The following is a 14,264-nucleotide window of genomic DNA, read 5'->3' on the forward strand; positions in this document are numbered from 1 at the left end:
TGATCACAGTTTGCTCTGTTTACAAGACTCCCTTTCTCCTGTTGCTGAATGCCTGCCTACCTATACTTTAGTGCCTTGCTCAAATGCCACTCCCCTGCACAGTCTTACCAATTACTCTTCTGTAATTTTCCCCTTCCAGTTTTGATGTAGTTTAACAACCAGGCTCCTTTGACTCCCAGGGACACTATTTTGCTAACTCTTCGCATTACCTACCTTCCCATTCTCAACTCTTGCTTACATCTTCCCAGGGCACAGGTGAAACTGCCATAATAAACTAAATGGGATTCCTTCTTTAAAATTAATTACAGAAGGCACTGTCTTTGCTAAACTTCAAACTTTAGCTTTGAGCAGGCTATGCTTGAAGGTGCTAAAGCCAATAATGTGATCTCTTCACCAAATAGGAGCCGATTCCCTTCCTTAAACAAAAAAAGTTATTATCCTGCAGAAATTTTTGCTTGTAAATTCTTCAATTCTATAAACGCCATTTGCACCGCCGCCCTCCAGGGGGCGCAGCAGCAGTACTGTGTGCCTGGAAAGTACCCACTCCATTCCCCTTCAAAGCAGCCTCAAGTTTTCCTCCAGTAAGTGGATTTTCTACTTCCGGTTCCCCCGGTGTAAGTGCTTCCGGCCATTCATTCCTTCTTCCCGTGTTAGCGCCGTAGTGGTCGTGGTTTTGCGGCCTATCGGACCGAAAGGTTGGCGGCGCCGTGAAGGATGAAGCTCGTGAGGTGAGGAGACGGCGGGATCACCGGTGAAGGCCGGTTTTGGGTTGGAGGCTTGTCGCCAAGCGCTGTATATCCAGACTTGGAAAAGGCGCCAAAGTCGCGTGCACGCGCGAGATAGGCCCGGGCAACGGCGGTTCCTCCCCGCCCGTGGCCCGCTCTAGCTTGCTCGGCGTAAGGCACTGGGAGCTCGCAACCTATAAAACCCACAGAACGGGGTAGCTTTTCTCTTCCCGCTCCAGGCAGGTGGTGGCAGCGGCGGCAATGTTTGTCGCGGCCGTTGCTGTTGTCCGCTGGGGACTCGCGGTCTGGCCGTTTTCCAGAATCTCGCGAGACCCTGCATCGTCTCTTCCACCTCCCCGGCCCCTGGCCTGTTTGTACTCGCTTTTAGGGCCCTCTGGTCTGGGCCCCTTTCTTGACCTCCTCAAAACTTTCTGACTGGTTTCACGTGGTGGAATTGTAGGATTAGAGCTAGGAAGAACTAAAAAGCTAGGGGACAACCTACTCCTTCCCATTTTACAGTTGAGAAAACTAAGGCCTAGGTGTGCTAAAGTGATCTATTTACACATCCAGGGCCTCTGATGCTAGACCCTTTTCCTCTTCCACTTGGACTCCACACTATTTGGATATCAGGAACAATGCCTTAGGAATCCACGGGTACTAGGAAGGGGGAAAAGGAAATGAGAAATGGATGGGGATGTTAAGATGGTTGCTTCGCTTTTCGGTTTTTCTGTCGGCAAAGACCAGATTCTAGTTGGTAGTCTCTGATCACTGAAATATTCGGTTCCTCTAAACGTTATCTTTACAAAATGACACGGCTGTGCGGCAAACCTTTGATTATTAGGTACCCAGTTTTACAGTTAGATTTCCTTTCCCTCCATCTTTTTCATTGCTTCAATCCAATTCATGGAACGTTTTCATTAGTTAACTCGTTAACAGGTTCAGATACATTAAAAGATTAAACTTTTAAGTGGTTCTAGTTGCGAGGAGTCGTTGAAACTAGTTTATTAAAATAGGCCAGCCATACTATTCCAAGCATAAATGGAGTGATAGTGTATTACACAGATTCCAAATCTTTATAGTACAAATTTTCAAATCCCAACTGTGCTGTTGGAGACTTAAAAGTGATATGACAAATTACTATTCCGTCAGTTTCTCCCTGACCTCTGGTATTAGAGCACAGTAATTACTTTTCAGTTACATTTAAAGGACTACATTCTCTTTAAAGATTGTTTAATTTAGACTAAAATAGTTAACTCTGAGTCACTCAACTTTTAGGGTACTTTAGATTAAGGATAATTAATATAAGGGAAATTTTCCTTCAGCTTTATAACTCTGAACTTGCTTGCCCCTGGGAGATAGATTTTAGAGGATACTTTCTGTCTTAAAATAATTTTTAAAAGGAAGATGTCCAATAGAGGAACTTCAAGAATGTAACTGAATAAAATCCATATCTCATTTCCAAGTCCAAAAATGTCTATACATGCCAAGCCTGAAGTGATACTTAAAAAGTACTCTGGCTAGAGAAATAAGGATTAAGAATCAGAATTTGCAGAAGTTTTGGAATATACCCAGATTCACTCAAATAACCAAATGTAATTCTGTAGACTTCTTTTGCAGGATAAGATGTCAGTGTGTTGCACTTTCTGCTTAATCCTAGACTTTTCATAAATCATTACACAAACAAGCTTTTAAGTACGTATCTCATGCTAAACACTCGGGATACAAGGCAAAAAACAAAACAGGCCTTACCCTACAGGAACTTACTGGAAGGGAGGACCAACTTGTATCCAGACAAAAAAAATGAAAGAGCCCCTACAGTTAGGGAGACAAATGTGCTCAATTTGGAATTAAAGAATTTAAATACCAAACTTGACTCTGCCACTTGTTACTTGACTGCCTGGCCTTGGCCAAGTCTCTTAAACTCTGAACATCTTTTCCCTCATCTGCAAAACATAGGAGTTGGACTAGATTTCCTTTAATGCTCTTCACTCCTAAACCTATGGAATTTTTTAGTCAGCCAAAAAGCAAAGTAGAAGTTAGTGTAATAATGGAATATTCAAATGTTTCTTTAATTTCATTGAGTTAGATGTTTCATCTATGCAGATTACAGCCATCCATTCTTGTTCCTACTGTGTATATCTTTTGTCTGTGACCTTCCAAAAATTTGAACGTAACTAACCACTGTGCTGGAGGCCTTACTAAATTTCTCCTAACTTCAGAGAGGTGCCAGTTGAACAGGGATGTCTACCTATTATGCCACTTGTCACCATGTAGCCAGCTTGTCTTCTCTTCCCATCATAATTCCTTTACTCCTGTTCTTGGGAGTTTTATGTTGTTGCCTGCTTATACTCATAGTATAACTCCATTGCTTTCTGAGACATCCATTTAAAATTCTTCATATATCCCATACACATAAGGCTATGAAAATGACACTGGTGAACATAGAAGCCTGTACATCAGAAATACTGAGTACATAACAACACCAATATAATTCTGGTCTTAAGAAAGATAGGCCTTTGCTTTCCTAGAAACCTCAAAGTTATTAAAGAAGCATTGTAATTTTGCAAAAACAATCTTGCCTGCTCTTTTTGCACCTAACCTAATTTTCCATTTGTTCTGTCTGATATACATGAATAGGTAGGAGAAAAAAGAAACTATGGTAAAAGCCATATGAGTTATTTTTCTTGAGTCTTTCAGATATATTGCATTAATCAAGACCTACCTATAAATGAAACTTTGAAGTAACAACATTAAAAATGTTTTTTTTTTAATTTGGAAATATTTCTAAATATATACTTTTCTTACCTTTGTTTTTCTGTATGTAATTTAACTTTTCTTTAATTGGTTACTCCCCAAGTATGCCAGGTAAATGTGACATTACTCTATTTGATTTTATAATGTTAGGAAACCAAGAGATATTGAGATGTATTAGTACGTATTTGTACTAAAAGTCTGCACTGCAGCCTAAAAGGTCCAAAACCATTGTTTTTTAAGTGATTTTTTTTAATAGTTGTCTCCTGCTTTGTAATGTCTTGCAGTTTTCAATAATTCTGCCAATAGCCTGTCTTCTTTCTCCTTAACCCATTTATATTGCTTCTGATCCGCTGTCATCTTAGAAACCAACTAATCAAGCTTATAATTTAAAGGATCATAGCTTTAGAAATGAAAAGGGCATTTAGTCCTTTTATTTAGCATCTGAAGAATTAGATTTTCTGAAATTAAAAAAAAGTGACCTAAGTGGCAAAGATGATTTTTGAACCCAGTTTCCTTCAGAGCCAGTATGAAATAAAGAGTAAATAGGCTTAAGAGTAAAGAACATGGGTTTTGTAATACCAGCATTACTTTAGAGGTACAGTAGGAGCTTGTTTTACTTGAACTCAACACATACAAATTCAAGTATACTTGATTAGCAATTTTTAAAAAGACAGAAAAATACATAAAATTAACATTTTAATTATGTGCTAAATCCTCACTATTTTCCCAAGCAATGCAGCAATTTGTCCACTCTCATTCTCAGAAAAATTGCTGAATCGTTATGTTTATTTTGTGCTAAATATTAGCCCCCTGCATTGGCTTTTGTCTAGAGTTCTTGTTTGTACCAAGTCCTGTCCACATCAGAGCAGCTCTTCTCTTTCTTTCATTAATGCTAATAGTTATTAATAATGACCCCAATGTACAAAAAAATGATGCTGGTATCTCTGATGAGCCTAAGAAAAGTTATGAAGTCTATAGATATGTTCCTATTTTTAAAAAGCCCATTAAATAACAGGGTTTGCTATTTTGCGTGATTTTTAACTTATTTGAAGGGTCTTGGAATGTATTAGTTACGTAAAATAAGACCCTACAATTTTTCAACTTTGCTTTTGTTCTGGATAGTTGAGGTTGCTGGATAAATGACACTTGGATAAGTGAGGTGGTATGCTTTTTCTCATATTGCCTTTAGACCACTAATTTTCTTCATTAACAAAGATAAATGTTAGTTGTCAGTGATTTCACATTGCTTTGTTATGTAGATGAGGCCAAACAGACTTTGTAGTTACATAATATGCATATTTGATAGCTATCTGGTTTCATTGATGTCAATTATGTCCTGTACTAAAACAAGTGTGAGCCTCTCCATACCATCTCACTTTCTGTGAGCTTTTTCATAGAAAAGATATGCAATATACTGGAAGCCTTCCTCTGTGTTTCTTCATGTTTTTTGCAAACTATTTATCCTTTGCTATTACTACATAATCAGCCTACCTCCATTTTGGTTATACATGGATCATGCCCTCATACCCTTTTCAGGGCAGCTTATTCACATTTGACGTCCACTTCTCACCTGTGGTTCCATAGCATATTCAATGGCTGTCCTCAACCCCTGTAAAAGCCTCTCAGCAGATTGGCTAAACCAGATTGAGGGGAATTGGCATTCCTTAACCCTGTTAATGAGTCAGGGGGATATATACTCCAAGCATGTGAAGATTTCCCCTGGTAGAATGGCTAGAAGAGAATTTTGTTCTATTGGCCATGAGGGCACCTGAAGCAGTGCTGTGGTGCACTTAGACCTTGATTAGGCATTGAAGAGGCCAGGGCCATCCATCTATTGCATCCTGGACCATTACCAGTCATTTTTACTTTTGCCCTGCCAGTGGAGTTAATGGTCAGTTGTCCTTGCTACATGATCAGTCCATCTCTTTTAGATACATATTTTTTTCTTGTTTTAGATTTTTGATGTGTTTTCCATTTGCAGTTTACTCCGAGTTAATGATCAAAGGACAGAGATCAGAGTAAATAAAATGGATACTTTTTATTACATAAAATTAAAAAGTTTTCCACAAACAAACGAATCCTGCTAAAATTCGAAAAGAAGCTGGCAACTATGGGGTGGGGTGGGGGGGATCTTTGTAACAAGTTTGTCCAATAAAGGTATTATTTGAAGATTAATTCAAACTAATAAGAATAATAGTCATTCTCCAAATGACAAAAGGATATGTAGGAACAGGCAGTTTCATAGTAAAAAAATCAAGTTATAAATAATCATAAGGGAAAATATTTTTAATCACTTCTAATTAGATAAAAGCAAATTAAAGCATTTCAGAGATTCATACTTATGAGATGAACAAAATTGATAAAAAAGGAAAATAATGTAAGGCTGTAGAAAAACAGACACATTGATACAGTGTTGATGGAGATGTGAGCTGGACTAGCTATTAGAAGCATTTTGGAACTATGCCCCCTAAGTTACTAAACTGAATATACCCTTTGACCCAGGAATACCACTATGACCCAATGGCATCGGATTCCTTTCTGTTCCTCAAATAAGATATTCCATTACCTGACTCAGTGCAATATTACTGGCTATTCTCGTGCCTTGAATTCTCTCCCTCCTTATCTCTGCCTTCTCACTTCCCAGGCTTTCTTCAGGTCCCAGATAAAATTCTTAATGCCATTGCTTTCACTTTGTTGATTAGCTCCAATTTGTCGTTTCTATATCTTTATATATGGTTTTCATGTTTCTCCCATTAAACCGTGAACTCTTGGAGAACAGGAACTATCTTTTGCCTTTCTTTGAATCTTCAGCACTGAGCATGTTGCTTGGTACATAGTAGACATTTAATAAATGCTTATTGTCTTACTGGATAACTGACTAGGTCTTTTCCCCAAAGAGATTTTTTTTTTAAAGAGGGAAAGGATCCATATGTACAAAAATAGCTATAGCAGCTTTTCATGCTGTCAAAGAACTAGAGGATAAGAGGGTGCTTATCAATTAGGGAATGACTGAGCAAACTGAAGTATATGTTTTTAATTTTTCCAATTACATGTAAAAACAATTTTTAACATTTGATTTTGAAATTTTTGAGTTCCAAATTTTCTCCCTTCTTTTTTTTTCCTACTCCATGAGAAGGCAAACAAATTGATATGAATTATACATGTGCAGTCATGAAAAACATTTCCACATTAGTCATATTGCAAAAGAAATCACATACAAAAAAAGACAAAATAAAGTTTTTAAAAGAATGCTTCAATCTTCATTCAGGCTCCCTCAGTTCCTTCTCTGCAGGAGGATAGCATTTTCCATCATAAATCCTTTGGAATTGTCTTAAATCATTGTGTTAACTAAGAATACCCAAGTCTTGATCATCATATTTATATTACTCTGTTGAATATTCTCCTAATTCTGCTTACTTCACTTTGCATGAATTCATATATGTTTTTCTAGGTTTTTCTGATGTCATTCTGCTTGTCATTGCTGTTTGTCATTGCTTATAGCACAATAATCCATCATTATCAAATACCACAACTTGTTCAGTCATTCTCCAATTAAAGGGCTTCCCCTCAATTTCCAATTCTTTGCAGCCACAAAAAGAACTGCTATTACAAATATTTTTGTACATATAGGCCTCTTACCTTTTTTTAAATCTTCTCAAGCCTACTAGGGATATTATTGGGACAAAAGATATACACAGTTTTATAGTCCTTTGGGCATAGTTCCAAATTGCTTTCCTGAATGGTTGGATCAGTTCACAACTCTACCAAGAATGCACTAGTGTTCTTCCAGTTATGTATATGAATATAATGGAATACTATTGTATTGTAACAAATTATAAAGGGACAATTTCAGAGAAAACTTGTAAGATTTGAGACTGCTGTGTGGCACAGTGGATAGAGAACCAGGCCTAGAAATGGGAGGTTGTAGGTTTAAATGTGATCTTAGATACTTTCTAGCTGTCTAGCTTGCCCAGTGTGACACTGGGCAAGTCACTTAATCCTAACTGCCTGGCCCTTAACTGCTCTTCTGTCTTGGAACTGATATTTAGTATTGATTCTGTGATGGGAAGTAAGGGTTAAAAAAAAATTGATGCTGAGTAAAGGGAGCAAAATAAGGAGAACAATTTATAGAGTACCAATATACAGTACAGTTTACAACAACGTAAAGACAAACAACTTTGAACCACTTAAGAACTGTGCCCTCTCCATCTAAGATGTTTCAAAAGCCTGCTGATTTCACTTTTGAAACACCTCTCAAATATGTCCTCTTTTCTCCTCTGATGCTGCTCCTACTAACATAGGCCTTCAATCTGCTGGTGGATCTGCTTTCCACCCACTTTCTTTCTTCCCACTCTTGTCCATTCTCCATTCAGTCCCTCAACGATTTTCTAAAAAATCATGTCACCTCCCTACTCAATAAACTCCAGTGACTTCCTATTGCTTTCAGGAATAAATACAAAATGCTTTTTGGCACTTAAAACCCTTCATAACTTAGCCTCCTCCTACTTTTCCAGTCTTAAACCTTACTCCTCAACACACACACACACACACACACACACACACACACACACACACACACACACACACACTCACTCTTTGATTCAGTGACACCGGCCCTACAAGTCCCAACTAAAATCTCTTCTATAGGAAGCTGTTGCTAATCCTCTTTAATTCCAGTGTTTTCCTTCTTATAATGATTTTCTATTTATTTTCTCTTATTTTATGTAAGCTCTTTGAGAGCAGGGACTATCTTTTGCCTCTTTTTGTATCAGCAGCCCTTAGCAGAGTAGACACTTAATAATAAATGTTTGTTAAATTGAATTGATTCTGCAATAATTAACCATTATTCCATCGTCAGCTTATCAAAAATCAATATGCTACCCAATTCCTGACAAGAGATAATAATGAACTTAGTTTGGAGCATAAGACATATGGATGTTTTCATTTTGAAAATTTGTGTTACCTCTTTTTTTTTTTTAAGTTTTGTTTCTCCATCTTTTTCAATTGGGATGGAGATGGGAAGAAGAGCAAATAGATTTTTGTTAATTGGAGAAAATAAAATTTAAAAAGATGAATGACCCTTTGTGTCAGCAAGAAATGTGCCATTATTTAAAAGAATTTTGCAGTTTCCCAAGAGAAATATATCTTTCTACTTCTTTTTTCTGGAACTAATTCATTGTCCTTTTGTAGTATATATCCATAATACACATATAGACACACTGTAGGTTTTCTATCCTATTGCATGCATATCATTCTGAAGAATAGACATTCTCTACTTTTTTCCTTTTGTGGACAGCTAAGTCAAATTTTCAAAAGAGGTACATATCTAGGGGAAGCTAGATGGCTCAGTAGATAGTCAGATCTCGAGGCCCCAGGGAAGAGGGTATCCTGAGTTCAAATTTAACCTTAGATACTAATTAACTGTGACCCTGGGGAAGTCACCTAATCTCAGTTGCCTAGGCCTTACCTCTCTTCTGCCTTTGAACTGATATCAATTCTAAGATAGAACATAAGGGTTTTGTTTTTTTTAACCTATATAAACATTTGTGATAATCACATGCATTGAGGAAATCCTTGATAAGAAGAATTTGAAGAAAATAAGTCAGACTTCATAAGCAGTATTCTATAATAGAGCACATCTTTATCATCACATAATTGAAAGATGCAAAAAATGTAAGCGCTCTCATAGGCAGCTGAGTGACTCAGTGGATTGAGAGCCAGGTCTAGAAACAGGAATTCCGAGATTCAAATAATAGAAGTAAACTTGTAGGATGCTCAAACTGTTGATATTAAATGAGGCATAAAGGTGTATGCTCACTGAAGTGCTTTTTGGTCATGGTTTTATGATCCAGTGTAGAGTCAGCCTGGAATTTCCTGTTATAGTGAACTCCAAGTGCTACTTTTTTGTGGGTGACATACAAAAAGAACATTCTTACCATCAGTCTTTGTCACTTCTAAAGAATTTATAACATCAGAGGCAGGTATGGTTTAATCCACAGAGATCGCATTAAGTAATGTACATTACTGCCTGCTCTTCATTGCCCTCTAAGGATCATTAACCTTTTCATCTTACTTGCATTTGAAACTTACTATCTGTGTTGTCTCCCCCATTAAAATGTGAGCTTCTAGAGAGCAGGGACAATCTTGGCTTTCTGTGGAATACTCAGCACTTTGCATGATGCTTGACAGATAGTAAATAATAAATAAAAAATTTTAAAATTATTTTGCCAGACCTCCACAATGCAGAGGTTCCGAACTTTTTTATTGCAAATCAGTGAGTTGCTAATTTGATTATTGATTCATAGATTCATATAGTTGAAAATGAAAATTAATGGTTCTACATGTTTTAATTGCAGATTTTTGATGAAGTTGAGTCATGAAACTGTAACCATTGAATTGAAGAATGGAACGCAGGTGCATGGAACAATCACAGGTATGGAGATCTGAGCAGGTGAAACTTTTCTCAAGTACTAGATTAGATGCACATTGTAAATGTTTTTAAATCAGTTACCTATTTTACTCACTACAAGGGGCATTCTTTTTGTTACCTAATAGTCATTTCAATTAAATGGATGATAGGATCATAGATTGTAGGTAGAAGGGGCCATTTAGTCCAACTCATTCAGCTGGTAAATGTTTGAAGCCAGATTTGAATTCATGAAGTTAAGTCTACTTGACTTCAGGCCCAGCATTCTATCTATAGCACCACCTAGCCACTCCATTTCTCTATTAGCTATGTAGCAAACGAAAAGAATATAAATAAAGAAAGTTTAAAAAAATATGCTTCAACCTGCATTCAAAGTTTATCAGTTTTCTTTCTGGAGGTGGATAAAATTTTTGTCATGAGTCCTTTGGAGTTGTCTTGGATCATTGTGTTGCTGAGAATAGCTAAGTTTTTCACAGTCGATCATCATTACAATATTGTGTTACTGTGTATATTGTTTTCGTGATTCTGCTCATTTAGTTTCCATGTATTCATTTATCTTCCTAGGTTTCTCTGAAATCATCCTGCTTGTCATTTCTTATAGTACAGTATTCTATCACAATTATATACCACAACTTGTTCAACCATTCCCCAAATGATGGCCATTCCCATAATTTCCAATCTTTTGTCACCACAAAAAGCTGCTATGAATATTTTTGTAGATAAACGTCCTTTTCCCTTTTCTTTGATCTTTTTGGAATATAGTGGTATTGCTGAATCAAAAAATAAATACATAGTCTTACAGAACAATTCCAAATTGTTCTCCACAATAGTAGGACTAGTTTACAACTCTAGCAGCAGTACTTTAGTGTCTCAATTTTTCCATATCCCCTCTAGCATTTGTCATTTTCCTTTTCTGTCATGTTATCTGATCTGATTGGTGTGAAATGGCATGTCAGAATTGTTTTAGTTTGCATTTCTCTAGTCAATAGTGCTTTCGAGCATTTTTTATGAGACTACTGATAGCTTTGGTTTCTTTTTCTGAAAACTGCCTGTTTAATCCTTTATCCGTTTATCAACTGAGAAGTAGCTATTATTTTTTATAAGTTTGGTTCAGTTCCTTATAGACTTGAGAGATGAAATTTCTCAGACAGAAAGACTTGCCATAAACAAATTTTTCCCACAGTATCCTGTTTTCCTCCTAATTTTGACTGCATTCATTTTGCTTATGCAAAAGCTTTTTAATTTCATATAATCATGATTATCTGTTTTAGTTTCTATAATCTCTTCTATTTCTTGTTTGGTCATGACCTCTTCCCTTTATCCATAAATCTATATCTATGCTCCTCTAATTTACTTGGGACAGCTAGGTGATACTATGTATAGAGCACCAAATTTGAAGTCAAGATTTATGTTCTTGAGTTCAAATCTAGCCTTGAACACTTAGCTGGGTGACCTTAGTCAAGTCACTTCACCCCAATTATATAGCCCTTACTACTCTTCTGCCTTGTAACATATCAATTCTAAGGTGGAAAGCAAGAGTTTTTCTTTTAAAATGAACTGGGGAAGGAAATAGGAAATCATTCTACAATTTTTGACAAGACGTGCTAGATAATGTCAAGATTGAAGTTAAGTACTGAATCAAGGTCTTCAAGACCTGCTTTTTCTAGTAGAGTTCATTAAAGTAGCATGTTAACCTAATTTATGTTAAATCTTATTTTTCTTCCCATCTTTGCTATATTTTGTGGTTTTAATTTATTCCTCTCAGGTGTTGATGTCAGCATGAATACACATCTTAAAGCTGTGAAAATGACCCTGAAGAACAGAGAGCCTGTACAGTTGGAAACACTGAGTATTCGAGGAAATAACATTCGATACTTCATCCTCCCGGACAGCTTACCTCTGGATACTTTGCTTGTGGATGTTGAACCAAAGGTGAAGTCTAAGAAAAGAGAAGCTGGTAAGTTGGAGAAAAGTGGAGAGAGCTTTGTTTTAGAATTACAGAACTTATTGCTTTTAAAATTAGAATTTTAACACACTTTTAATATAAATTTTAAAATCTCCAGGTATTATTATTCACTTAAAATTCCTTCCTTGGTACATTTAAAATGTCCAGAATGATGCTGCTTATACAGTAGCTATAGTATGTAAATAAAAATGTTTTTAAAATACAAATTTCCGCATGAGTTTTCCAAAGTTACGCAATCCAGATTGTCTCCTTCCCCCTTCCTGGAGCTGGCAAGCAATTCAATTTGGGTTATACATGTACAAAATCTAATTTTACAAATCATTATTGTTATCTGCTTTCTTGATGAAATGTGTGGCATAAAGAACATTAAGGTAATCTCTGGTCTAGACTTCAGCTTATACTTTTTGTTCTGTACTTTAATTGTTATTTTTAAACCTCAGTAGACCTGTAAATAATGTTACTGGTGAAATTCCATTGCATCCCAGATTTTCCAGAATAATGACTTACCTTATCTTTCTGTGCTTATTTCCTATAATTCCCTGCTATCGATTGTATACATAACATGACTGACCTTTCAGAATCTTTTATAGAAACAGACTTATTACCTGTGACTCCCTATAGTGCATATACTTTTAACATTTTTAGTAAAATTTCCCCTTAATGTTTTAATAGTAAAATTATAGTTAAAATTACATATCTAAAACTGCTGTACTAAAACATTAATATTCAAAGTGTACATCACAAAAGTGGACTACTGCTACTGTTTTATGTCATTTCCTTGCAAAGTAGTGAAAATGTGACACAATAAATTTTAGTAAAATTCTAAAGAATAGGAGGCAACTGGGTAGCTCAGTGGATTGAGAGCCAGACCTAGAGACCAGGGGGTCCTAGGTTCAAATCTGGCCTCAGCCACTTCCTAGCTGTGTGACCCCAGGCAAGTCCCTTAATCCCCATTGTCTAGCCCTCTTCTGCCTTGGAACCAATACATAGTATTGTTTCTTAGGTGGAAGGTAAGGGTTTAAAAAATATTTTTTTAAGAATATTTAATTACTAGTTCTGTAGAAATTTGAAAATGTAAGGGAATAGGATGAATTAAGTTTTGCATTTAGAGAAAAGCAAAGAACTGTAGAATACTGTATGAGGAAATTTTAAGAGGAGGAGGTATCAGCTTATTTAGGAATCAGAATTCTTTTTGTATTTGTTACTTTTGTGACTTCAGGTTAATCAATTTTCAATTTTTGTTTCTTCGTCTTTAAAATGAAGTGATGACCTAAGTTTCTTCAGGACAGTTATAAATGTTAATTTTTTTCATCAGGGATTTTTTTTAATGGCCAAATTTAAGTATGTCTCTTTGTTTCTGCACAGTTGGGGAATCCTGAAGTTAAATAACTAAAAGAGACCTTTTAAAATAATTCTTATTTTTTTAATTCTGTTTTTTTTGATTTGCCATTTTACCATAAGTATTAACTTCAACCCAGATAATGTATTTATCCTGTTTAATATAAGTTCCTATATTAATATCCTGCAAATGTTCATATTGTTATGTGCCAGAAAGAGCCTAAGATGATTCCAGTTTAAGAAGAAAAAAAAATCCAGGATGTATATGAAGAGCAAAAACCAGAAATAATTTTCTGTATTCTAGATATATCGTGTCTTATGTGTAGTGCATATCATTGTAATACAGTGGATACTAGACCCTGAATAGAATAAACAGATGCCTTTATCAATTTAAGGAGGGAAGAACAAAATTCAGGCTGTTGTTTATTTTCTGCAGCCTTGATCCACAAATGCAAGAATGAAGAAGGAAAAATGTATAGTGAGATGCTGCTTCTACAACTTCCTTCTGTTGAAGAGAAGTAGAAATTGATTATAAAGATTTTTTTCCCCTCTTAGCTTAACTGATTAAAATAGATTGATTTGTTTAATTCAGGTAACTTTCAGGGCATGAGAAATTTTAACTTTATCCTTATCTTTTTTACCTAGTTGCAGGAAGAGGCCGAGGCCGGGGTAGAGGCCGAGGACGTGGTCGTGGCAGAGGAAGAGGGGGTCCCAGGCGATAACTTCTTCCATGAATACTGTTATGCAATTCCACGAAAGTCACGATATTTTTTTGTACAGGTTTTGTTTACGATGTCGGTTTTTAATAAACACAAATGTGGGAAAGAGTTGTCTATTGACTATGTCATTGATTAAGATTTCAGTATTCTTAGATCTCCTTAGTATTAGTATAGTAGTTCCAAAAGTGAAATGATTGAGCTAAAAGGCTATTCATAAATGTAGTTTAAATTCTGACTTAATTATGTTTTCATCATTTTTTTCCCTAGCCTAGCATGATTTCATGTATTTATATGGAAAATTTTGAATACCCACTATAATTCTTTCCTCTTCTCTC

At 36.0% G+C, this 14,264-nt stretch overlaps 1 protein-coding gene across 1 annotated transcript; it reads left to right on the forward strand.

Annotated features, from left to right (window-relative positions):
• Positions 1–571: 571 nt before the first annotated feature.
• Positions 572–14,035, forward strand: SNRPD1 (small nuclear ribonucleoprotein D1 polypeptide). The gene is made up of 4 exons (XM_001363260.5): positions 572–728; positions 9,836–9,912; positions 11,672–11,863; positions 13,856–14,035. Exons 1-4 carry the CDS (start codon positions 715–717, stop codon positions 13,930–13,932), a joined length of 360 nt encoding a protein of 119 aa, XP_001363297.1. The 5' UTR covers positions 572–714; the 3' UTR covers positions 13,933–14,035.
• The last annotated feature ends 229 nt before the right edge of the window (positions 14,036–14,264 follow it).

This window comes from Monodelphis domestica, chromosome 3 (assembly GCF_027887165.1).
Source record: "Monodelphis domestica isolate mMonDom1 chromosome 3, mMonDom1.pri, whole genome shotgun sequence".
In the NCBI taxonomy this organism is placed as follows: domain Eukaryota; kingdom Metazoa; phylum Chordata; class Mammalia; order Didelphimorphia; family Didelphidae; genus Monodelphis; species Monodelphis domestica.

Bases quoted from the DNA above. Each gene is read 5' to 3' on its own strand.
- SNRPD1 (XM_001363260.5), top strand. The intron at 9,913-11,671 runs GTATGGAGATCT...TATTCCTCTCAG, and splicing joins GGTGCATGGAACAATCACAG to GTGTTGATGTCAGCATGAAT. The intron at 11,864-13,855 runs GTAAGTTGGAGA...TTTTTTACCTAG, and splicing joins GTCTAAGAAAAGAGAAGCTG to TTGCAGGAAGAGGCCGAGGC.